Source organism: Medicago sativa, chromosome 4 (genome assembly GCF_051527215.1).
Source record: "Medicago sativa cultivar Bolivia chromosome 4, Bolivia_mono, whole genome shotgun sequence".
Lineage (NCBI taxonomy): Eukaryota > Viridiplantae > Streptophyta > Magnoliopsida > Fabales > Fabaceae > Medicago > Medicago sativa.
In genome coordinates this window covers 12,917,686-12,943,837 of record NC_140752.1, presented here as the reverse complement: position 1 = coordinate 12,943,837, position 26,152 = coordinate 12,917,686, and the positions used below count along the sequence as shown (strand labels likewise).

The 26,152-nt window shown below is 34.7% G+C and overlaps 2 protein-coding genes and 1 long non-coding RNA gene across 4 annotated transcripts in view; 1 reads left to right on the top strand and 2 right to left on the bottom strand.

Annotated features, from left to right (window-relative positions):
* The window catches only part of LOC146926434 (beta-glucosidase 11-like), a 62,621-nt gene extending 36,469 nt beyond the window's left edge, over positions 1 to 26,152 (top strand). The window contains exons 12-13 of the mRNA XM_085758789.1: positions 25,422 to 25,512; positions 25,608 to 26,152. Coding sequence (XP_085614915.1) covers positions 25,422 to 25,512; positions 25,608 to 25,839 — 323 coding nt within the window. The 3' untranslated portion in view covers positions 25,840 to 26,152. The remainder of the gene's footprint in view (positions 1 to 25,421; positions 25,513 to 25,607) is intronic.
* On the bottom strand, positions 4,237 to 10,453 carry LOC146926436 (uncharacterized). Of its 2 annotated transcripts, XM_085758786.1 has the most exons (6): positions 10,307 to 10,453; positions 9,300 to 9,442; positions 8,886 to 9,032; positions 8,727 to 8,801; positions 6,815 to 6,883; positions 4,237 to 6,540 (listed from the first exon to the last, which is right to left on the bottom strand). In XM_085758786.1, the coding sequence occupies exons 2-6, from the start codon at positions 9,319 to 9,321 to the stop codon at positions 4,394 to 4,396; spliced, it is 2,460 nt and encodes an 819-aa protein (XP_085614912.1). In that variant the 5' UTR covers positions 9,322 to 9,442; positions 10,307 to 10,453; the 3' UTR covers positions 4,237 to 4,393. The 2 variants fall into 2 exon arrangements, with proteins under 2 accessions (XP_085614912.1, XP_085614913.1); XM_085758787.1 differs by lacking the exons at positions 8,727 to 8,801; positions 8,886 to 9,032; positions 9,300 to 9,442; positions 10,307 to 10,453 and having other exon boundaries at positions 4,237 to 6,560; positions 6,815 to 6,888.
* LOC146926435 (uncharacterized) lies at positions 21,081 to 21,485 on the bottom strand. Its single transcript, XR_015034132.1, has 2 exons — positions 21,360 to 21,485; positions 21,081 to 21,283 (listed from the first exon to the last, which is right to left on the bottom strand). It is a non-coding gene; the product is annotated as an uncharacterized LOC146926435 (long non-coding RNA).

Here is a 26,152-nt window from a genome sequence, read left to right as displayed (position 1 = left end):
TTCCTCGAAGCACAACAAAGACTTGGAGTTGACTAGAGAAGATGACATTTGACAAAGATGCTAATGTTATCTTGCAAGACTAAATTCGTATGTGAACATTACTGGTTTAATACTCTCTCCATCCTAATTATAAGTTGTTTTACGGTAATAATAAAACATTAATGCTAATTTTCCTTTTATACTCTTAAATATTGTGAACATTATTTATTAGTTTCACTCATTTCAATTTTTTAATTTATCTTTCTCATACCATTTATTAAGACAATTGTGTAAATCAACTCATAATATCTTTTTCCTATACAAAATTAATTACATTTCTTAATACATGTGAAATGACCAAAACAAAATATTATTTCATTTTTTAATTACATTTTATAATGACCAAAACAAAACAAAATTAATTACATTTTTTAAAGGTTGATTTTATCTTTCTCATTACATCTTATTAGAACGGAAGGTTGTTATGGGAGCTTGAGAATGATGCATCGATGTTGCACTCTAACCTTCCTCTTGTCGGTTTCTGCCACCATTGCTCTGTGATTCCTAATGCTTGGTGTGTTGATGTCATATTGTTTCTGATATTATTATTTGCTGAACCTGTAGCATGTCCATGCTTCCTGCCATTCGCATACTGCCCATCTCCAGCAAGTGATTCGCATGCTCCAAAATGCAGCTGCCTGTTTCTGTTATCTGTTACCTGATTGTTGTTGGCTTGCTGCAGAACTGCGAACATAACATCCACCGCACCGTTAAGTTGCTGAATTATTAGCGGATCAATAATATTCCAAAGTCCACTTGCGTGCCATATATTAACTGCTTTCGGACAACAAAAAACAAGTGAAAACTGTCATCATCTGTTGCGTTACAGACCACACAATTAAGAGGACACAAAATTAAGAGTTTATCTTTATGACTTCAAATTCTCTACATGAACATGGAGTGTATGTGTCTGTGTGTATTGATGAAAGGCAACTTTTGTCACCCGTCACATTTATAAAACATCACTGTTTTTGAAAGTGTACTTCCGTATGATATATTGTCTATACCGCACAAATTTGATGTCTTTTCTGGATCTGTATCGAGCACATTCAAATTTGTTTATGCATCAAAGGTTTTACTAGAACATTTGATAATCAAAAAGTACAGATATGTTTAATCCGATGTGAAAGATCAAAATTTTGAATATAAGACAATTATAAGAAAACTAGTGTAACAACGAGATGCAAGTGTTAATATATTTCATGAACCGGTTCCTCTAACGAAAAAGGATTACAATAGAGAAGTCCAATAAGGAAAAGAGAGGAATTAAACTATCTACTAAAACTCGAACAACATGGCCTCCCATAAGAAAAAACAACACTTAAGCCAAACATTCTAGGCACGCAAAAAGGCCACTTGCTTGGTGTGTTGATGTCATATTATTTATTACGCATACAAGGTTAGGATGTTTTAATTTCAATGTCAACAAAAGTTAACTGGAATATATGAAGCTATTCCAATAAGTGACGGCCAAAGGCCATTGTAGAAAGATCTCAGGAAAATGCATAAACACGCTAATCAATGTCACATACCTCTGTCATTGTTCTGGAACCAGGTTCAACAACTAATTGTAATCTCATAAATATAAACAAAGTAAGATACATTCACATTCGAGGTATGAGAAAAATATAGAAAGTTGCTTTTACAAAAAACAGAAAAATTGCGCAAAAGTGTTAATATGAGCACTAAACCTTTCAATTAAAAACAATAACATTGTGAAAGCAACTGTAAAACATAAGGTTTCATAATGAATTACTTACAAAAGTTGATGTCATGCCCGAAAAAGCACCTGCTACAAAGTCTTCCCACAACAGAGAGATCAATGTTTTTTCCCTTGAATATTTTCTGTAAATCCAAAAGTATAACATTGACCTAAACATACAATGTTTGGTATAAGATATTTGTGATAGATAGTTAGCGGTTAACCTTAAACTAATAAATCCAAAAGTATAACATCTTACTTAATATAAATGTTAAGCAGTCTGATAAGCATTTTTGCAACCCTAATCCCCAATTTCCCTCCCAAATCATGACATTAATGACAATTACATCAACATTTAACTATCTCACAATTCACATGACTCAAGGAATGTCAACTGTCTACACACGGCGCTCAATGAATGCTATAGAAAAATTAATTTTGTTGGGCTCAAGGTGGCTTCATGTCTAATTGTCTATCATACCTTCTATCATCTCATTTTTTCTGAAATCTCACTTCTTCTCTCATCCCACACAACGTTCTCATCCTCACCCACCGTCTTTCATCCACTACTCTCATGTTCCTATCACCTTCTTTCTCATCTGTTCTGGAAATTTTTTTTAGCATTCCTCCCTCATTTATTCTATATTCTCATCAGTCTAGAACTCTAACTAACTTCAACTTCTGCTCTTTCACACTTTCGACTTCTCCTCTCTTCCTTTAATGCTCATCAAATTTCATTGAAGATCTGTTTCTTTCTACCCTTTCAACACAATCTGCAATATTCTCCTCTCTACAATGCTTATCTCATTCATCATTTTCAGGTCAGTTTTTCATCAATTTCTGTCACTCTATTTTTGAATACACTTGCGATTATAGTTGAATTAGATGAAATCACACTCAATTGTTTTGACTATATTATTATTTTTTCTAATTATTTTGTTGAAATTTGTTGATTTTTGTTGGTTCAGCGAGAAGTGTAAATGGCTTCAAAACAAGTAGTGAAATCGAAATGATTGGGATCGATTGGAGCAAAGAATGGTGTAAATCGGTCGTCCTCTTCAACATCTTCGTCATCTAAACATTGTTGGCGAAGTAAGCCATAGTTCTATCCTGAAACGGTGCCTTTGGATTCTCAAAAAATGAAACTATGCCTTTGGATTCTCAAAAACTAAAACTGTGACGATTCAGTTTTGGTCTTTAAATAGGTGATTGTAAACTTTGTTTTTCAAGCAAAGCTTTAAAAATTGATGTTTAATATATGAACTACTCATTATATCATAATTCAATACATTGAATCATTCATTTTGGTTTTTAACGTGACAAGTTTTGATTTTTGGCTAAAATAGATTTTTAACATACACATTTTGTGAAGTGCAATCTAATAGACATTCTTTCGGCGGAGTAGGTTGAAGAGAATATCAAAGTGTTAGCATGGCGGTGGTTTCTTGGAAGAGTTGCTTCAAATCCATGTATGTATTATGGACATGGGATCCTTTCAACTGCATGACAAGGTAATTTTGTGCATAATTCAGAGTTGTTATATTGGAAATCTGTTGTGCTTTTGAAGGTGTTTTGGCCTAGGAATTGCTATTGTACAACAGAGTGTTCTGCTGTTACATTAGTGTAGCTGAACATAGCTGTGTTTATCCTTTTCTAGGGTTTTGATCCATCTCTGCGTGATCCATTTGCAATCGTTTCTATTTCTTGAAAAAAAACTTGTAAAAACCTTTATTTTCAATTTTGATTTTGATTCTGCCATTGACACACTGATATATCAAATTGATGATTGTGATGATTATATTTTTTTATAAAAAGATTGTCACGATTCTATACCAGCGAACCTGTCAAAACTGTGAACTTACCATATGGTGACAACTCTAAAGTAACTGACATTTGGCTTATCACAAGAGTTGCAATATATTTGTTGAATTTTGGTTGCCCTAATAAGCATAGATTTTTTATGTGTAACAATAAATATATTTTTTCTATGTTGGTTGATTATGCAATGTTAAAAAACCACTCAAATAACTGAACCATACACAGTGGGGTTTATAGTTCAACCAATTGAACCGTCCCTTCAGTTCGATTCTTAAAACATCGGTTGCTAGTGTTAGTGTTTCTTGTACATTAATTTGATACTTGTCACTCTTAGTTTGAAAAAATTCAATTAAAAAATTCAATTTCATGAAGCATCGTAAGAGTAAATATGGTTTTAGTTCTAGAACCATTCAATTTCATACAGCAACATCAAGCATTGCACATAAGTTCAATTCAATTCACATTAGAGAACTGAAGTATCCAATTTGCACAAAAAATCTTTTACGTATCAAACTTAATGTTCCTTAAGGATAAACAGAGACGAAGAAAGGCTACTAACAGATTCGCACACTGATTACGATTGAATCTATCTATTTCTGCTAATGTTGCGTTCTCTTTGTTTATTGTTCATTATGTTTATAGACTAAGCTCTTTTTTCATCATGCACGACCCATAGGTTCAAAATGCTAAACAATCCAATAATATATAACAACAGGATGGTCGTAAAGTTGACAAAAGGAACTCAACATCAAATGTATCAAACTGTCGGAAATTAAAGCTAAAGATACATTACAATATCCAATTATTTGAGACTCCAGGTACTACGGACATTCTTCAATACAATGGAAAAGTTGGAAAAAATCTACGTGTAAACTTACTTATGTAATAAAACCAGGCCATACGCCAACGTGCATTGATGCACAACACTGTGATGAAGGCCAATAGTATTGTTATGTAAGATGCTGTGAAACTCCAATAAAATGTTATCATGTCCACAACAGTTTCCTTTTCTCCATTGTCATTGGATTGTGATGAAGGTGAAGACTCGACACGTTCACACTTTCGATTGAGGAGTGGTCCACAAAGACCAGGATTACCTCTGTAGCTGTCCTCAACGAAGGTTGCAAACTGTCTTGTACTAGGTGGTGTTCCAGAAAGGTTGTTGTATGACACATTGAAGATTTCTAAAGAGGTCAACTTGGTTAGTTCATTAGGTATCTTACCACTTAAGTTATTGTATGATAAATCAAGGATCTCTATTTGGGTAAGATTGGAAAAAGTGATTGGAATAGGACCTGTCAAGTGATTATGTGATAGGTTCAAGACTTGAACTTTTTGCATGTCTCCAAGTTGAGAAGGGATGGTACCTGTTAGTTTATTGCATGATAAATCCAATCCACTCATGATGTCTAGGATATCACCTTTGTAAAAGTATTCATTGTGCTTTGTTCTGAACTGCACTTCAAATTCTTGATCTTCACTCGGTGAACTTTCATCATAAACCAATTGAGAACCAATGGGCAAACTAGCATTGAAGAAATAATTCACATCTGGAATAATTTGCTCTGTGAAATGTAAGGGAATTGAGAATTCAAAAATAGAACCGTCTTCATAATCTTCATCACCATATTGTCTCATTCCAAATGGCATATTTTGGAAGCAAGATGGTATTGAAGCATTGAGCTTGTTCCTTGATAGGTCCATTATGTCAATCTTTTTTAACTGACACAACTGATTTGGAATTTCTCCTTCAAAATTGTTCCATCCTAATAAAAGGACCCTCAACTCCGAGAGCTTGTCCATCCAGTTGGGAATTTTACCTGAAAATTTGTTCTCCCTCAAATCTAGAAGTTGTAGTTGTGAGGCTTCAGAGAGTTCAGATGGTATAGATCCAGAGAGATTATTCTGTTGCAAATACAATAACCTTAGAGATCCAGTTGTGAACTTTGGGATTGATCCAATTAACTTGTTTTGAGAAAGATCCAACATTTGAAGACTGGACATGTTGAAAATCTCAATAGGGATCTCACCTTCTAATAGATTTCCAGACATAAGAAGGACATACATGTTAGAAAACATTCCAATTGAACTAGGAATTTTGCCTGTGATTGAGTTATTGGATATGAATAACATCCCTAATCCTGTATTGTTTTCCAATACATCTTCAAGTGTTCCACTAAAGTTGTTATTATTGAGCAACAAAGCTAACATATTCCCTGAATTAGAGAATTTAGGAATATTACCACTTAGCAAGTTGTTGGAGAAGATTAAGCATTTTAAATCATCAGAGTCTGTGGCTAGTTGCTTTGGTAACTCACCTGAAAAATGATTATAAGAGAAGTCCAAGTGTTGAAGTTCTTTCATCTTACCAATTGATGAAGGTATATTTCCTTCAAAGCTATTCCATGAAAAGTTCAAATAGGTAACATTTGGAAGGAATATACCAATATCTTCTGGAAGCAAACCACTAAAATTGTTGTTTGATATATCCAAATGTTCTATGCCATCATTATGTATCAACCAATTATTTGGGAGTGAGCCATTTATATTGTTGCTGGAGAGGTCGATCAATATCAAATGATATTGATAAGAAAGAAAACTAGGAACCACACTTCCTTTGTCCATGTTTAGGTTACAATTTCGGAGAATGAGTGATTTCAATTGAAATTTAGGAAACCACTTTGTTCTTTCAGTTTCAACGTGTGCTCCAATGCTTTGTGATGAAATATATAGATGCTGAAGATTGGAATGATTATCCAAAGTGCTCAATGAAAATGATCCTTGCATGTAATTTCCATAGAAGGATAAGTATGCAAGAGATGTCAGATTGGTAGTGAAGGATGGAAAATTTCCACTGAACAAATTATTGCTAAGGTCAAGAACTCTGAGGTTTGTTAAGTTGCTTAAACACTCAGGAAGTTTAGCACCAAACATGTTATAGCTGATATCCAGTTCTACCAAATCCTTTAAATTGCATAGTCCTGTCATAATTAACTATCTCCTGTCATCATAAAAATCTTAAGTTTTTCCAATGACGTCAATATATACATTAATTAACTTTTCATTGTTTTTGTTAATTATTTACACTTTAAAATCAATATTGTACCAAAAAAAAAATTAAATCAAGAAGAAAGGTATCTTCATTGTAACAAAACCATGCGGTGAAGCAGTTATGAAATAATGTCATGGTTGGATGAAAGAAAATATATTTACAAATCAAACCAATTAATTATTTGTGTTTGGTAATATTAATACCTTCAATTGAGCCGTTCATTTGATTATTTTTTAAACTTAACATTTTCAAGTTTTTCAAATGTTGAACAACTGCAGAAAAAAGAGAGAGTACATAGTTAGAGATATAATTTTCAATAAATAAATCTGTAAGAACTATTCCCCAAAAAAATGTACAAATTATGTTTGACTATTTTTTTTGAAGAACAGATTATGTTTGACTTGGTGTCAAAGTATTTCAGAGCATTCAACGATAAGGTTATATTATTGATAGAATTGAGGCTTGATGTCTTGGTTATTTTTATTCTGGCAAAATTACTCACGTTTTTCCTGAACTTAATTTTGCATAACGATTTCGTATTTTATCTTTGTTCATGCCATTTTTATCCTTTTTATCCGTTTGCATATGAATTTTCAAAATCCAGGATTATGGTGTTGTTTTGGATTAGGTAGAGTAAAAGAGGTTTTGGTTTCATAGAACTCAACAACTTTAATAAGGATCCCTTAGGAAAACAGTGTTTAAGACTAGTTTCCAATGAGATCTCATTTCTAGAAAGGATTTTCAAGAAGAGTTACTTCCTCATGACTGATTTTATGGATGCTCATATTGGTTACCAACTAAATTATGCATTAGGATCTTAATGAATGCAAGAGATGTCCTATATTTGGGAATGAAGTGGTGCATATGACAAAACAAGGAGATGAAGGATCTATGACTACCTAAACAATCTAATTTTAATTTTTGGTTAGAAATAAGAAATTTAAAGAAGAGGCCTTAGTGTCAGAGCTGATTGACATGGACACCAAGTAGCATAAGCGGGATTTGATCTTTACTTCAATAAATTTGAGGCTTTACAAATATAAAAGTCTCAAATTATTGGAGAATCCAAGATGACAAATTGGTATGCGAATATGATAAAGATGGCATTTACTCATTGAGGTCGGCATACTATCGCGTCAAAAAGGAAATGGCTAGACAAAGTCCATAACCATTTTTCGATGAGAATGCATGTTTATGGAAAAATTTATGGAAGCTAAAGGCGCCGCAGTGTGCAGAGAGTATTATGTGGAGAGTGGTAAAACATATTTTTTTCGACAAGGTGCACACTATCAAAGAAAGAGATAACTCTTGACATTATATATCTGTTGTGCCACAGTGGTGAGTAATCCTTGGAACGTTTATTTTTGCTAAGTTAGGAAATACAAAAGTTCCGGTTCATTTCACCATTGGGTTTCAACAATAGCCAACATCACATTGGTGTTCAACCTTATGAATCTTCACCAATCAATACAAAAAAAGGTATGAAACTTCTATTTCAAATTTGTAGATTTTTTAATGGCCGACTTGAACTCCTCTTTTTAGTTGGAGTCGCCAACACCGTTACATCTTTAGTTGGTGAAGATATGGAGAATTATGACAAACAAATTTCACTAAATAAAACTTCAATTGGTTGCAACTAGATAAACGCCACATTAATAAATAACAACCACAATATTTTTATTTTATTTAAATAAACTAAAAAACTCTCATTCAATTCTAAAAGGAGAATGGAGAATCGTACGCATTAGAAAGGGGAAAACCACGAGGAAGGTGAACATAACCCTATTCTTAAAAATGCTGTCAACAACAAAATTAGGAGTGTTTGACCACTACTAATAATCATGAGAAGAAATACTAACTTATATATTGTTTATTTTGTTCTATTTTAATTAATTTACTTAGAATTATTTTATTGAATTTAATTAGAGATTGTAAACTCATTAACTTAGAGCCTCTATTGAGAATATGATTTATAATGTGGATTTTAAATTCCTAAACAAAGTCTGAATTTCTCAAATAGAATAAATTTTCCTATAAAATGTTATTCCATAAATAGTAGTAATAAATTTTGTGTTTCTTTGTAATAGTTGAAAACAACAATAATAGTAAAAGTACCTTCAACATATAGAGAACCTCTAAGTTGATTACGACTCAAGTCCAATAGTTCTAGCTGGCTAAATTTGACAAAATCTGTTGCAAGGACATAATATATTTCCTTTTAGAAACTGAAAATAAATACATCGGCATAATATAATAAGAATTGAAGATGTGTACCTAAAGTAGAGAGATAGCAATTGAGGTTGTTCTGACTCAAAATCAAACTCCTTAATGATGTGAAACCATGCAAACTTGTTATGATGTCACAATTTAGCATACTAACTGAAAGGTCTAAGACCTCCAACTCCTTTGATCTCGAAAATCCTTGAACATAATACATAATGATGATTAGTTTTAAGTGTTAAAACAAGTATTGCATTCACTTTTTGTTCCGATTTCTTTCCTCCTAATGAAAAGCTTTTGTTAATTAATTTCAATTCCTACCAATGATTCATAACCACTTTTTCATTTTATTTAAAGTCTCTTATTATCGTTAAAAATTAATATTTTCTTGGGGATCTTATAATTGTCTTCTAATTCATTCACTTCATCACATAAACTCCATAAATAAATTATTGAAACAAAACGTACCTTGAGCAGAGAAGTCTTCCATCCTATTACCACCGAGGTTCAAAGTTGTTGAGCAGTCAATCCATTTAAACTTGGCAAAATGCTACTATTTAGATCGTTCCATGAAAGATCTAATGTCTCCAATCTTTTAAGTCTAGGAAACCCTTCAAAAGAATAGTGAGTCATGTGAAATAGAAAAACAAACCACTTGTCTAAATATTTACATAGGTCGATCCTAAAATTAAAGAATTTATGAAATCATTATAAAATTAAAAACACTTTCATAGTATCAATCAATATCTGAGACTATCTTAAAGACCGAAATGGTCAATAAAAAACAAACGTGACTTAAAAAAAATTCATTTCACAAATTAATTTTATTTATTGTTGATTTAAGAAGAAAATAGTCTAACGCCTAAATAATATTAATATTTGAGATTTATATCTTCAAATTCTCCAAATCAATTGGTGAACCTCTTTAAAAAAAACTTCATAAACGGGGTTCCAAGAATTTTAATGACTATTTGTCAAAAAAAAAAAAAGAATTTAATGACTAAGTGCGTGTGACATATTACCAATTTATTTATCTTTTTTTGTCAAGTAATTTATTAGCTATAAATTCACCTCTTAAGGTAAATAAATGAAGAATAAGGATTCAAACACCGACCGTAACATAACATACTGCAATGTTCCGATCAACTTAGCTATATTTATGGAAACATTTATATATTTCTCCCTTTATAAAAGACCTCGTTAAAATTATCTCTCTTGTTTTTTGAAAGAAAGAACCGATATCTATTTTTATATTGTCAATTATTATAATTTTTAAAATTAATATTAAAATGTTAGCATATTTAAAACAAAAAAATATAAAAAATAAAAAACTTTTTAAATTTGTTAACTAAGTCTTATGTATAAGTACTAAGGTAGCACTGCTGATTGATTAAACATACAAGATTCGAACAAGCAGTCATATTCATCATATGTATTAATTAAATAAATAAATAAATTATACAATCAAATTGTACCTTGAGCGAAGAAGTCATTATCTATGTCGTTAAAACCGAGGTTCAAAGTTGTTAGAGCCGTTAATCCATTCAAACTTGACAAGATGCGACTATTTAGATAGTTCCATGAAAGGTCTAATGTCTCCAACTTTTTAAGTCCTGGAAAACCTTCAAAAGAAGCATAATAAGTTAGTTTCAAAGAAACAGAGGAAGCTACTATGAGAGATGACGTCCAGTACTCTCTACATAATCTTTGATTACTGAAAAAAGTTTCTCATCGGTTTATTATTTTATTTTTTTTGTCAAGTAGCCTAGTGCATTTAGATTCTGATAATCACTTCAGAAGCTGTCTCAATTAGCTTCTGGTCAAGTGTGTTCAGTTTTAGGAGAATTGAAGAATTTTTCAAAACACAATTCAACCCCCCCCCCCCCCCCCCCCCCTCTTGTGTTTTTCTCACCTTCAATTGGTATCTAGAGCCTTGGTCTGTTGTGTATCACTAAACCGTGTAACAGTCAAAGATCTGAGAAAAACAGGTCTGGTCCTATTCCAACTCCTACTGGTTCTGGTGATACTAGCTATAAAAATGTCTCACATGATTATAGTGATAGTAAGAAATCCAGTGTTGGAAAGATTCCAAAGTTCAACGGAGATGCTGAAGAATTTTCTTGGTGGAAAACCAACTTCTATAGTTATATCATGAGCCTAGATGAAGAACTATGGGATATTCTAGAAGATGGTGTTGGTGACCTTGTCCTTGATGAAGAAGGAGCTGCTGTGGACAGAAAGAGACATACTTCTGAGCTGAGGAAACTCTACAAGAAGCATCATATTATCAGAGGAGCCCTTGTCACTGCCATACCCAAAGCAGAGTACATGAAGATGAGTGACAAATCCACTGCTAAAGCTATGTTTGCTTCCCTCTGTTCAAACTACGAAGGCAGCAAGAAGGTCAAAGAAGCTAAAGCTCTCATGCTTTTACATCAGTACGAGTTATTTAAGATGAAGGATGATGAAACTATTGAGGAGATGTACTCAAGGTTTCAGACCTTAGTCTCTGGGCTACAAATTCTAAAGAAGAGCTATGTTGCTTCTGACCATGTGAGCAAGATACTCAGAAGCTTGCCTGCAAGATGGAGACCAAAGGTGACTGCCATTGAGGAAGCTAAAGATTTAAACACTTTAAGTGTCGAAGATCTTGTTAGTTCTCTAAAAGTTCATGAGTTAAGTCTTAATGAACATGAGTTAACTAAGAAGAGTAAATCAATAGCTCTTTCATCCAAAGGCAACTCATCAAAAGCTCTCAAAGTGGTTGAATCTGAAGAGGAGGAACAATCAAGTTCAGATTCTGAACCAGATGCTGCTGAAATGGCCATGCTCTCAAACAGAATTTAGTATCTGGCCAAGAAGAACAGAAAGTTTCTCACCAGAAGGAGTAACTCCAGAAGCTCAAGGAAAGAAGATCAGAAGGGATGCTTCAACTGTAAGAAGCCTGGACACTTCATTGCTGAATGCCTTGATCTTCAAAAGGAAAAGTCAAAGGACAAGTCAAGGAGGTCTACATTCAAACCAAGCAAATTCAAGAAGCAGATTAAGCAGAGTTTAATGGCAACCTGGGATGATTTGGGAAGTGAATCTGGATCTGATAAAGAAGAAGCTGATGAAGATGCAAAGATAGTTGTTGGGTTGGTAGCAACAGCAACTTCAGAAGCTGGATCAGATTCAGACTCAGAAGATGAAAACGAGGTATATTCCAAAATTCCCAGAAATGAACTTGTTGAGTCACTTAAAGAACTTCTTACACATTTTGAAGTAAGAACCAATGAGTTGAAGGATTTAAAAGAAAAATATGTTGATTTAATGAAACAAAAAAAATCAACTCTATTGGATCTGAAAGCTTCTGAAGAAGGACTTAGGGGCTTTGACTTCATTTGTAAAACATATGAAGACAAGCTCAGATTCTTATGTCAGAAGCTACAAGAAAAGTGTAATGAGAAACCTTTAAGCAACCATGAAATTGCTCTTGAGGATTTTATCATATCTGGCATTGACAGAAGCAGAGTGGATTCTATGATTTATAGCATTTACAGAAACAATGGCAAAGGGATTGGTTTTTCAGGAGGGAAACCAAATGAAATCAGTCTCAAAGCATGTTGTGAATGCATCAAGGAAGGTCTGAAAACAGTTTTTGTACCTGAAGGTGCTGAGTTGGAAACTGTTGTTCAATCAAAACCTGAAGCTTCTAGTTCTAAGGCTAAGATTACTTCAAAGCCAAAGAACTCTAAGTCAAAGGCTATGATCAAATCTGATTCCAAGACTTCAAAGATCAGGATCCTGAAAAGATCAGAACCTGTACCTCAGAGTCTGGTGAAACCAAAATCTGAGGTTCTGAAGTCTAAGTTTCAGAAGAAGACAGTTACTGCTTCTGAAGTACCAAAACCAAAGGTAATGGTTAATCAGAAGCAACCCAATTCACAGCACAAGGTACAAGGAGTGAAGAGTAAAGCCTTAAGTACTAACCTTTCAGGACCCATAGGACAATGGGTACCGAAATCTGAAAATGTCAATGATGCAGGTATGTCTAAGCGCAACACCAAAGCAAAGATCATGGTACCTAGACAGCGGTTGCTCAAGACACATGACAGGAGAGAAGTCCAGCTTCCTCAGCTTAACAATGAAAGAAGGAGGAAGTGTGAAATTTGGAGGCAACCAATCTGGCAAGATCATAGGTACATGAACTATTGGTAATTCCTCTACCTCAATTAATAATGTATGGTTGGTAGATGGTCTTGAACATAACCTTTTGAGCATTAGTCAATTTTGTGATAATGGTTATGATGTGCTTTTTGAGAAAACCAACTGTATTGTAATCAACAAGGAAGACAAATCCATTGTGTTCAAGGGAAAGAGAGTTGACAATGTCTATAAAATCAATTTTTCTGAACTGGCTGATCAGAAGGTGATTTGCCTTCTATCAGTGAATGATAAGAAATGGATGTGGCACAGAAGGTTGGGACATGCTAACTGGAGGTTAATCTCTAAGCTTAGTAAGTTACAACTTGTCAAAGGGCTACCTGACATTGACTATCATTCAGATGCACTATGTGGTGCATGTCAGAGAGGGAAAATTGTGAAATCATCTTTTAAAACCAAAGACATTGTTTCAACCTCCAGACCCTTAGAATTACTCCATATTGATTTATTTGGACCAGTGAGTACTGCATCCTTACATGGAAGTAAATATGGATTAGTCATTGTTGATGATTACAGCAGATGGACTTGGGTGAAATTCCTGAAAAGTAAGGATCATGCATATGAGGTATTCAGTAACTTCTGCACACAAATTCAAACTGAAAAAGAGTCAAAGATTTTGAAAATCAGAAGTGATCATGGTGGAGAATTTGAAAATGAGCCATTTGAAGCTTTTTGTGAAAAACATGGAATCATCCATGAATTCTCTTCTCCTAGAACTCCACAACAAAATGGGGTTGTAGAGAGAAAGAATAGAACTTTACAAGAAATGGCCAGAACCATGATCCATGAAAACAATTTGGCTAAACATTTTTGGGCAGAAGCAGTGAATACAACATGTTATGTTCAAAACAAGATCTATATTAGACCTATTTTGGAGAAAACAGCATATGAACTCTTTAATGGAAGAAAACTCAATATCTCTTACTTTCATCAATTTGGATGTACATGTTACATTCTGAACAACAAGCTCTACCTAAAGAAATTTGATGCCAAGACCCAAAGAGGAATCTTCTTAGGTTACTCTGAAAGGTCAAAGGCATACAGAGTGTATAATTCAGAGACACTTTGTGTTGAAGAATCTATGCACGTTAAATTTGATGACAAAGAGCTTGAAGATAAAACTTCAAAGCAAGGTGAAAGTATTGCAGAGATACAGGTTCCTGAAGATATTCCAGAACCTGATCATATAGCTAAATCTGAAGAAAGTCCAGAAGTTGAACCCACATCAGAAGCGCAAGATGAAACTGCTTCTGATGAAGCACAAGATGGCTCACATCAAGAAGATCCTCCCAGAAACACCTTCAAGCACAAATCTTCACATCCTGAGGAACTAATCATTGGAAACAAAGATAGTCCAAGGAGAACAAGATCGTACTTTAGACAAGAAGAATCAATGATTGGACTGATCTCAATGATTGAACCTACAAAAGTTGAAGAAGCACTTTCAGATGATGGATGGATCTTAGCTATGCAAGAAGAGTTGAATCAATTTCAAAGAAATGATGTGTGGGATCTGGTACCCAAACCTCAGCACAAGAACATTATTGGAACAAAATGGGTATTCAAAAACAAGTTGAATGAGCAAGGAGAAGTAACAAGAAACAAAGCCAGACTTGTTGCACAAGGGTATAGTCAACAAGAAGGCATTGATTACACTGAAACATTTGCTCCAGTTGCAAGATTGGAAGCAATCAGGTTACTTCTTTCCTATGCAGTTAATCATGGCATAATATTATATCAAATGGATGTCAAGAGTGCATTTCTTAATGGCGTCATAGAAGAAAAAGTGTATGTCAAGCAACCTCCTAGATTTGAGGATATTAAATATCCTGACCATGTTTTTAAACTGAAGAAATCACTATATGGCTTGAAACAAGCTCCCAGAGCTTGGTATGATAGACTAAGTAATTTCTTAATAAAAAATGATTTTAAAAGAGGACAGGTTGATACAACTCTCTTCAGAAGGACCCTTGGGAAAGATATTCTTGTTGTGCAAATATATGTTGATGATATAATATTTGGTTCTACTAATGCATCTCTTTGCAAGGAATTTTCTAAGTTAATGCAGGATGAATTTGAAATGAGCATGATGGGAGAGCTGAAGTTCTTCCTGGGCATTCAAATTAATCAATGCAAAGATGGAGTCTATGTTCATCAATCTAAGTATACAAAGGAGCTTCTGAAGAAGTTCAAGCTTGAAGATTGTAAAGTGATGAACACTCCAATGCACCCTACGTGCACCTTGAGCAAAGAAGATGAAGGAGCTAAAGTTGATCAGAAGCTGTATAGAGGTATGATTGGTTCTTTGTTATACCTTACTGCATCTAGGCCAGATATTTTATTCAGTGTATGCTTGTGTGCAAGATTCCAATCAGATCCTAGAGAATCTCATATGACTGTTGTCAAGAGAATCTTCAGGTATTTGAAAGGAACAACTAATCTTGGACTCCTTTATAGGAAATCCTTAGATTATAAGCTAATTGGATTCTGTGATGCTGATTATGCTGGTGATAGGATTTAAAGAAAGTCAACCAGTGGCAATTGTCAATTTCTGGGTGATAATCTTATATCCTGGGCTAGCAAAAGACAAACAACTATTGCTATGTCTACAGCAGAAGCAGAATACATTTCAGCTGCAAGTTGTTGTACACAATTACTTTGGATGAAACATCAGTTGGAAGACTATCAGATAACTGCTAACAGTATTCTCATTTATTGTGATAATACTGCTGCTATTTGTTTGTCTAAAAATCCAATTTTGCATTCAAGAGCTAAGCACATTGAAATCAAACACCATTTTATCAGTGATTATGTTCAAAAAGGAATTTTAGATATACAATTCATTGATACTGAAAATCAATAGGCTGATATATTTACTAAGCCTTTAACTGTTGAAAGATTTGATTTTATAAAGAAAAATTTGAACATGCACTTTGTGTCTGATTAAATGCTTGCTTGCTCCTGAATAGGATTTTAGGTTCTGAAGTTAGTTCAGAAGCAGTAGTCCATCAGAAGCTCTTTATTGAGGTTCTGAGGAAAACTCGCTTCTGATGATGACGTCAGCATCTGAAGTCCAGAAGCTGGATTTTATGCTTCTGAATAGTAGAGGTTAGTGGAAACGTTGGGAGTTACTTTTTATGGTAACTTCTGGCCCACTAACTTGGTAGTTACTCTGTGAACTTCTGACGTGGCCTGTATGTGTTGGTGTATAACTAAAAGGGCAATGATGATTCAATAGCTTTGAAAGTACTTTTCACGAGCCCCCAATTTTGTCATTAATGTTATGTTTGTTTGTCTCTTTTGAATTGCAAACGTTTTTACTCTTAACACTTTGTCAATTCACACACTACTCACTCACAACAAACACATTTGCTTTCAAACCTTTTGCGAAGTAAGCGCATTCTCTCAAACCTAGAACCCTAAACTCATCATCTTCTTCAAATCTTCTTCAATCAATCATCCAATGGCATCATCAAGCTCAAAAATTTCAGAATCTACTTCAAACATGTAAGGCGTATCAGAATCTGGGTCAGTCTATAAAGAAAAGACTATGTCTATTCCAATCAACTCTCTGCTAGTTCAAATAGAATCACCGGTGGACTTTGCTTCACTCAAGAGGTATGAAGTAGACATGGAAGCTTTTGTAAAAGCTCAGAAGTTATCTGGGTATTTCAAAATGCTGAATGATCCAACTTATGTGAACTTGGTCAAGGATTTCTGGTTAAGGGCTGAAGTATACAATGGAAAGCCTGCAAAGGTCGCTGGTAAACAAGCTGGGTCAAAGAAAGGGAAAATGACCATGGATATGAATCCCACTTCTTTTGAAAGCTTGGAAATAAGGTCTGAAGTGATGGGCATTCCTGTAACAATCAACGACGAAGTTATTGCTAAAGCATGCAGGGTGTCTGCTGAAGGAAGATTTCAGGAAATTGTAAAGAATGATGATATCTTGCTAAAGAATTTCTATAACTTGCTTTTGGATGGAAATACAGACACAAAGCCTTCAGAAATGGAGATTGAAAACAGGATGCTAGTAAAATTCTGCACTGATTGTTTCTTTCAGAAAGCAGGAAGGTCTAATCAACCCAACAACCAACAGAAGCTAGCAATTTACTTCATGGTTGTTTTTTGATAAGATAAATTTCCCAAGATATGTCATGGATCATCTCTGCTGGGCCATAAATGAAGGCACTGTTAAAGGAAGGAAGCAAATGCCTTATGGAAGATTATTGTCTGAGATCTTTCATCAGGGAAGAGTGCTAGATTTCTTGAGAAAGACAAGGGATGCTGCTGATGAATGCTTTAAGGTTTCCACTGCTAAGAAGACTATCTGTAGCAAAACCTTGCATTCCATGGGTCAGTTCAAGAACGCTCCTAAAGATGAGAAATGGTTAAAGCTGACCACAGAAGAAACTGAGGTCATCAGGGACTTTCCTCCCATCTCTAAGGAAAGTGACTCTGATTTCCTAGTTCAATCAGTTTCTGAGTATGTCTTGGAGGAAGATGCAAGCACTCAGAAAGAAGCTGCTCCTGTTAAAGTAAAGAAGGTCAAGGGAACTACTGCATCAGTAACTGCTACTGATAAAGGCAAGAAACAGAAGGACGTTAAAAGAAAGAGGGGGAAAGCTGAAACCGATTTTCACAAGGAAAAGCTGGATGAAGCTTTGGATGAAATAGAGAAAGAAGAGGCAGAGCCCAAGCTGAAAAGAAAGAAGGCTCCACTTGATATAAAAAGCTCTCTGGTTCAAGTGACTCTAGCCATGAAGTGAATGGCTAAGGAACATTCTGATGATTTCCTAGCAAATAGGCGAGAAGCAAAAGCTCTGAAGGATTTTGAAAGAGATGAGGAAGGAGAATTTCTGATCATGGAAGAAGCTGGTGTTGAGAACATAGAGCAAGGACAGATGGATCAGAATGAGAATCCTAGAACTCCAGAAGCTGATGCTTCAGGATCTGTTCCTACAGCTGGTGCACCAGATGCTTCCATATCAGTAGCTGGCTCTTCAGACAAGGTAATTCAGATTCCAGTTACCTCACCCCTCATTTCACCCTCTTCATCCCAACCACCTGCACCTGAACCTACAGAAGACACTTCTGTCTTAGACAATCTTGCTCTCCACTACTCAGGTGAGCTACCCAAAGTTGAGTCCACCTCAGAAAAAGCCTCTGAGACAACTCCAAAAGCAGCTGCTTCTGAAAAAGTTGTTTCTGAAAGCCCCCATCAACAACCACCTGAACCACACAAACCCACAACAACAATCACCTGTAGCTAACATTGACCCCCAACTCCACACTCAAACATCAACTTCACCTCATCAACCACCAACCAACATTGAGTCTGATCCCCAACCAGAACCACAACCAGAGCATATTCTGTCCCAACACACTCCCATGGATATTGACAATACCCAAATCAATCTCCAAGCCTCAACCTCAACTTCACAAGTTGTTCCTGACCAACCATCATCCTCAACCCAATCTGAACAACTTATCATTCCAGAATTCATTCTTGTTCAAGACATTTCTCTTAGTGATTCTGACCAACCCTCAGACCTTGAAATCCTTGAACAACCACCCCTGGATATCCTGGAATCTGAATATATTGACATTGAGCTACTCAAAATCCTCTCTGAAATGCATGATCTGGTGGATCAAAGAAGGACAATTGATCTCACCAATGCATATGAAGAAGCATGGGCATCACTTCAAGAGAGAGCTACTGAGTTGATAAGAGCTGTAAAGGATAAGTGTATCAGAATCAAGGGAGCTTCTGTCAGAAGATTAATGGAGAATCTAAAGCAAAGACTCAGAATTAGAAGTCCTAGACTGCTCCTGGCAAACAAGCCATTCTTCTCAGAAATGGACTACTTGACCAGAGACGCAAGGATGTTCAAGCTTCTGAGGCAGCAGATGGCACAAAAACAGCATGAAGATAAGACAAGGGAATTGGCTCTTCTCCAGAAGCAACAACTTCTTGAAGAACAGTTGAAGAAGCAAGTTGAAGAAATGGAGAAGATGAGGAAACAACTGCAAACCAAACCTTAGTTGCACACCTTAGTGTTTTATTTTTGTTTGTTGTTTGTTTTAATCCTTTTCTATTTCTTGCTTCTGAATGCTTCTTGTCTTTACTTCTTACTGCTTCTGAATACTTAATGGTTCTGACTAACAATGCCTGGATATTTTTGTTTACACTCATTGCTCTGACCTTATGATTTATTCATTACTTTGATTTATTTAGTCATTTATGCTCTGAATATATTGTTGATAAGACTATAGGCTCTGAGTTTACTTATTATACTCTCTTCTTGTTTGAGTTTTTCTCAAATCTTTGTCTTTTATGTTTATTTGTTATTTTTGATAATGACAAAAGGGGGAGTATATGTGATAGTATTTAATGGCTCTGAGCCCCATTAATGATATTTGAAAATTATTTTGAAAAACTTCTATCATTTTTACCTGAAAGGTATAAGCTATGAACGAAAGAAGGAGTATCAAATTTCAAATAAAATTAATTGAACCATTCTTCTTATCTATAAGTTAATTCTTTCAAAATTTTAAGCTCTGATATTTTTGTTACGCGCTAAAATGAATTTAATTAACCTGGATAGAACTTAGGGGGAGCTTACAAACCTCACCTTAAAGACTATCAGACTCAGGGGGAGTTTGAGCTTACAAACCTCAGATTCTGAGCTTACAAACCTCAGAACCCCAAGGTCAACTTGTTAATTAGATTAACAACAATTGATCAATTTTAAATACTATTGTTTGTCATCATCAAAAAGGGGGAGATTGTTGGAACAAAATGTGTTTAACAATGAACCTTAAAGAGTTTTGATGATAACAAGGTATTAAAAATTGTAAATTGGACTAGCTAATATTTGTTCAAGTGTATAGGACCATAGTTAGAAAGTTACATCATTTATTGGTTCTGAATGAGCAAATAAAGAGCAAAAGGCATCAACAAAATTGAAGCTTAGTGCTCCTGAAGGCAACTCGCTCCTGAAGAGAAAAAGCACTCCTGAAGTAAAGCCGCTCCTGAAGCTAGTATAGTGCTCCTGGAGACAAGAGGTCCAGAAGCCACATCATCAGAAGCTGCATCATCAGAAGCTGCATTATCAGAAGCTGCCTCATCAGAAGTCATTTCACCAGAAGCTGAAGATCAACTGGATTTGCAAAAGATTCAAGAATTGAAGAATCATCACTGCAAAAGCTGTCTATTGGATTCGAAAACACAACAAAGGATTAGTGGAATTTTGCAACGGTCATTTCAAAGATGTTTGAAGGCTTGTGTTTGCAATTTAGACGAAAGCGTTGACATTGTACTATTGTACGAAGTGTACAACCACGTTCTCCACTACTCTGTTTTGTGTCCACGCTACAAGACAAGACAACAGCTCCAGAATACGGCTTCGCCTGCATAAGATGTTCCTTTGGATAAGGAATGGATTTCAAATTCACTACAAGAAAAACTGCATTTTGCGACTTTTAAAAACGCTGATTGCGACTGTTAGAAGGGTCGCAAATGTACATTTGCGACTGTTCCCCAACAGTCACATTTGTTGGGGTCGCAACTGTCTTTTGCGACCCTTCGTGGAACAGACGCACCAACAGCCGCAAAAGGTGCTGCGACAGTTGCGAACAGTCGCAAATGACGAGATTCATATGGAATTTAAGGGACTTGCGACATTTGCTAACAGTCGCAAATGTCTAATTTAAAAATTATTTTATTATGCCTGCGACTGTTTGAACAGCCGCAAATGTTTAATTTAAAAATTATTTTATTATGCCTGCGACTGTTGGAACAGCCGCAAATGTCTAATTTAAAAATTATTTTATTATGCCTGCGACTGTTTGAACAGCCGCAAATGTCTAATTTAAAAATTATTTTATTATGTCTCCGACTGTATTTATTTACAGTGTATCTTGCTGTCAATTAAGAATAGAAGAGGAAAAGAAAAGCAAGGAACAATCAGCAAACAACCCCCAGTATTAAATAGAATGGTAATTGTAGTTAGAAAACTTGATTTAGCATGCAGGGAAACATTGAATTCAACAAAAACAGTTTCAACTCAAAACATGGGCCATTTAGGTATTTTAATATAAGCTATGACAATATACTATGAATATAAAAATATAATTTTAGTATCTATGCTGGCATACTTTACATTCAGGTTTTTATCAGATCGAAGAGTAACTAGAGCAGGCAAAACATGAGTTGAAGCAGCCTTTGCATCAATATATGGAACCTAATAATTAGCAAGCTGTCTTAGTTTAGGCATTTGTATGAGATGCATCTAGAAACTACGAAAACAGCAGTCTTACAAAATAACTTTCAGCAGCTGGGCGGCAGTTATTTTCATGCTCATGTTATCAACTGAGAAATAACCTTCATGATCCCAACTGAGAAATAACCTTCATGAGATGTCTTGCAACCTACAAGAAATTTTCTGGAAGTTATCAAACAACTCTACACCACTCTCAATTAAAAATACATTTGATTTCCGGAAGTTATACAATAAATCTCCCAAATCCAACTGCACCAGGGCATACGAAACACAGAAACCTAGAAAGCTTACATGGGAATATTGGTTAAAGTATGAAGAGTACAGTCACATAAGAGTAGGCAAGAATAACTAATGATGATTATTTTACTTATTTCTATCCTTTTGGAACTTCTTTCCATTATAAATACTATAAACAGCCCAAGGATGATGTATTGTCCGTCTCATTTTGGCCACCCTAACGAAAAAGGCGTCGAGCTAACGACGTTAAACAAGCGCTTGTTGGGAGGCAACCCAATTTTGTGAGTTTATTTACTGTTTTTAATGCATAATAAGTTTAATAGTCATGAGCATGCATCAAAACATTCAAAACAGAAAACAAACAGAGAGCAGAATTCTGAACTGTCTCAACTCGCAATGGCGAGTGAAACAGCTCGCAATTGCGAGCAATTTGGTCTTTGACCAATTTTGACTGCCATTTACTCGCAACTGCGAGTAAAGCTGCTCGCAACTGCGAGTAGCTGCAGTTTGGCCAGTTTTAATCAATTTTTGGATAATGGTGTGTGATGACAATTGTTTTTAATTAGTATTGTGATGTTAGTATTCATATTAGTATTGTATATAGTTGTCTTTTGTAGTTAAAATTATGTGTTAGCACTTTTGGTTAATTTAGTACTTCATTTTATTGTGGAAGTTTCTTTTGTATCACTCTTGCTTTAATTTCAATTCTCAGATGATTGATAATGATTCATAGTTGTGTTCAAAAGCGCAAAGCCAAGGTACAAGTTTCCAGTTTTTCTAGGTTTCTACTCAAATATGGAACGAGTACTTTGTGTAAATTTCATGTCATTTAGTTCTTCGCAATAATGTGTTTGTTTGTGAACCACTTAGTACTAGCTAAAAGTGTTTCCTCAAGTGTTTGTACATATGCAAGGAGACCGGATTCATTGTTTAACTCGGTTGTTTTATGTTAAATCTAATAATTGTAGTAAATTGTGTGAAGGCATGGAAGTGATCAAGGCACATTTTTTGGTAATGAGTGAAACATACTTGACCACAAATAGCCTACCTTGTGAGAAGAGCGAGTATTTGCTAACCCACTTGAGCCAAATGAATCGGAGTCCTCAATTATGAACTGTCAATTCATAAGCACAATGCTTGATGAATTTGCCTTTAAACTTTTCAATATCCAGTTCATTTTTGACGCACTTTAAGACTCTGATATGTTTGTAATTGTTGAACTCTAAACCTTTATTGTTTATTTGTCCCTTTTGCCTTAGAGTAAAGGAACATTCAAATAGGGGGTATTTTGATTCAAGTTGGGGAGAGAAGGTAGATGTAAATCTTATGTCAAGTATATTGGTGTAATTTTATCTTTGATCAAGACAACATGGTGTTGTAAATACAAAAAGAAAAAGAAAATTTGTACATGAAAAGAAAAAGAAAAAGAGAAAAAGAAAGAAAAATTCAAAAATAGAATAAGTTGTCAAGATCAAAGTGCTTCCTGTTTAATCACCAAGGTTTTGTAATGATTGGTAGGAAAGATTGTGGATTTTAATGGTTGATACAAGAAATGTTCCTCTTTGATAGGCTTTTTGATTTCAATTGCCCCACATATGACATTTCTTTTGTAGCCAAGCCAAGTTATAACCCTCAAAGACCTTTTGATCCATGTTTTCATGCCTTTTGAAATGATATTTGGATGGACACATAACTTGATTGGAATGTTAACTTGGTTGCCGGATGTGTGTTCATAACCCTCATTTATATGTTTTCAATTGTTTATCTACTTTCAAAGAAGTGTGTTAGGTGTGGTTCGTAAGTAAATATATTATTGTCTTGAAATATTTGACATGAACTTTGTACTTAGGACTCATCTCATATTAGTAGTAGAATTCTAAATTAGTTGGAAACTTAAACTTGCCCGCGCATTCACTTTTAAATCATTCATCTGAAGAGTTTTCAAAGCCTTTTGTACTTGTGTCTTGTCAATAACTTGTTTGATTTTCAATCCTTTGTTTGAGGACAAACAAAGAGTTAAGTTGGGGAGAGTGATGAATGTCATAAAAGTGTTAAATTCATGTTATATTTTAAGCACTTTTTGTTGCTTGCTTTGCAAGTAATTGAAGGAAAAGCCGAGAAATAAGCGTTAAATGCCTTATTACGCTTTATATGTCTTACTCTATCCTTTTATGCAGGAATTTACCCCAAGACACAGAGCAAAGACCAAAAATCATGAAAAGTGCAAATTAGCAGAGGCTGGTTTTGAAGAACGTCGCTATTAGCGACAAATACGCCATTAGCGTAATTGGTCCAGACATCCACGCCATTAGCGTAGCTGGAGCGAAGCTAAAACTGGATTTGAAGAAACACGCTATTAGCGTGATCTACGCTATAAGCGTAAAGGTTCCAGAGGACGACGCTATTAGCGTAGCAAGGGTGAAGAAATAGGGCAAGGACCAACGTGGCACACTGCAATTGGCCAGAACTTAGGCCGACCAACCACGCTAATAGCGTATAATTCGCTATTAGCGTAGGTGTAAAAACTTAGCCCTTTAAAATAGAAGTTTAGCCTCACTCAAGTGGCCCACTTGCTATTTATGTAAGATATTTATGTAAGATATTATTTTAGATATTATGTTAGATATTATTTTTAGATATTTTGGGCTTGCTTTATTATATATATTAGTAGTTCATTAGGGGAAATGAGTAGATAGTAACTTAGTTAGTTTTCCATAGCTTTTCTCTTAGTTTTTCATTGTAATATTTTAGAGAGAAAATAGGGTAGATCATATGAAGTGAGAGTGATTTTGGAAGTTGGATCCTTATTCCTTTGTTGAGACATCACAAGTGTAATGGTTCCTTCCTTTTCAATCCATCCTTGCAAGGCTTCCATGATGATGTGTAGCTAAATACTCTTTGTTGGGATGAGAGGTACTTGATTCTTGCTAACATGTAATCTTTTGATCTTGCAAAATATGATTCTAGCAATTTATATTCAATATTGTTGTTATTCTTGTGTTAATGCTTTCAATGAGATTCAAGATGATTTGGACACAAACTCTTGAATCTAGAGCTAGAATAGCAATATATCTTAGGTTAACTTACTTGACATCTTTGTTAATCTTGTGATAATCACCATAATCAAGAGTTTAATGCTTTTGGATGCTTAATCAGGCTGGACACGGTCGATTAAGTTATCCGATCGACTTTGTTATCGTTTAAGGGATTTGGACACGAATGTTTAAACGATAACTTAGAAATAATTATATCGCTTTGGACACGAAGGGTAGTTTAGAATTGATTGTGATAATGTTGTTTATAAAGCTAGAATTCGTATGGATCATTAGTTTACGTGTGACGCTTGGTTAAGGAACGCTACTCCTAACAAGTTTCAATCCTTATTAATCTCATCTTTTACTTTTTGCATTTAGTTAACATAGTTGTAAATTCAAACAAACAATCACCCTTTTTACTTAGAATGATATTTGATGTTGAAATATCCGTGATGTCGCACTAATCCCTGTGGAGACGATACAAATACTTATCTTGTTTTTGATGCAAAACTACATACATCACATTCATTAGCACTTACTCCCTCCGGTCACATTTATAAGCAAAAAACAACTTTTTAGGTACATTGAATAATTAATGTATCTAACCTATAAATGTGACCGGATACATTAATTATGCAATGTATTTAAAAAGTCATTTTTGGCTTATAAATGTGACCGGAGGGAGTATTATTTTGGCACTTTATATTATTCATTTTAACATTCAAGGTTTAGCCTTTGGAAAATTTGGTCCAACCTATTCTATTTTTATTTCTTTATTAACATCATCGGAATCTGCATGGACTATGACGAACCTTTGAACTTCTCAGGTCAACAAACACGAAGGAATTCATCATTGGATGACTGGACAAGGGTGAAGTATATGCATGAATATATAGGGAGCCTACTTGACATGTTGAGGTACCTCCATTTTCATTTTCTAGTATACATTTCCAACATTTCTTAATGAATGCTAATGGAGTTATATTTTTCTGGTTTTGTTGGAACAATGACAGGAATGGGTTGAATATAAGAGGTTACTTTGTATGGGCCTTTTTGGATGTGTTTGAATTACTAGGTGGATATGAAGCAAGTTATGGCTTATATTACATAGATTTGAAAGATCCAACCTTGAGGAGGCAACCTAAACTTTCTTCTGTTTGGTACTCAAATTTTCTAAACAACAGAACTATGGACTCAAAGATCACCATGAAAATTGAGGAGAATTCATCTGTACTCTCCAATTAAAGAATTTGCCACTTAATGCAATTAGGACGTTAAAATAAATGTTTTCTCTCTAGCCTGCTCTCTCTCTCTTTTTCTTGGTCACATTTTGGTTCTTTGTGAGACCATGTAAGAGTAAGTGGCATGAATTATGGTGTTTAAACATAGGAACATGATTAGAATTTTAACAAACATGACATACATATCTTTCCAATTACATTAGAACTATATGAATAAAAATATGATTGATATTAAGTTCATATGCAGTCTCCAATATTGCTAAATCTGCATACTTTTGATCTTCAGAATGACAGAATTCTTCTTCTGATTGCTATTA

Excerpts from the sequence above, each read along its gene's own strand:
- LOC146926436 (XM_085758786.1), bottom strand. The coding sequence starts at position 9,321 with ATGGAAGACTTCTCTGCTCAAG. Across the intron at positions 9,033-9,299 it reads GGAAGACTTCTCTGCTCAAG|GATTTTCGAGATCAAAGGAG; the intron begins GTACGTTTTGTT and ends ATTATGTTCAAG. Across the intron at positions 6,884-8,726 it reads AGGTTCTCTATATGTTGAAG|TTGTTCAACATTTGAAAAAC; the intron begins GTACTTTTACTA and ends TTTTTTCTGCAG.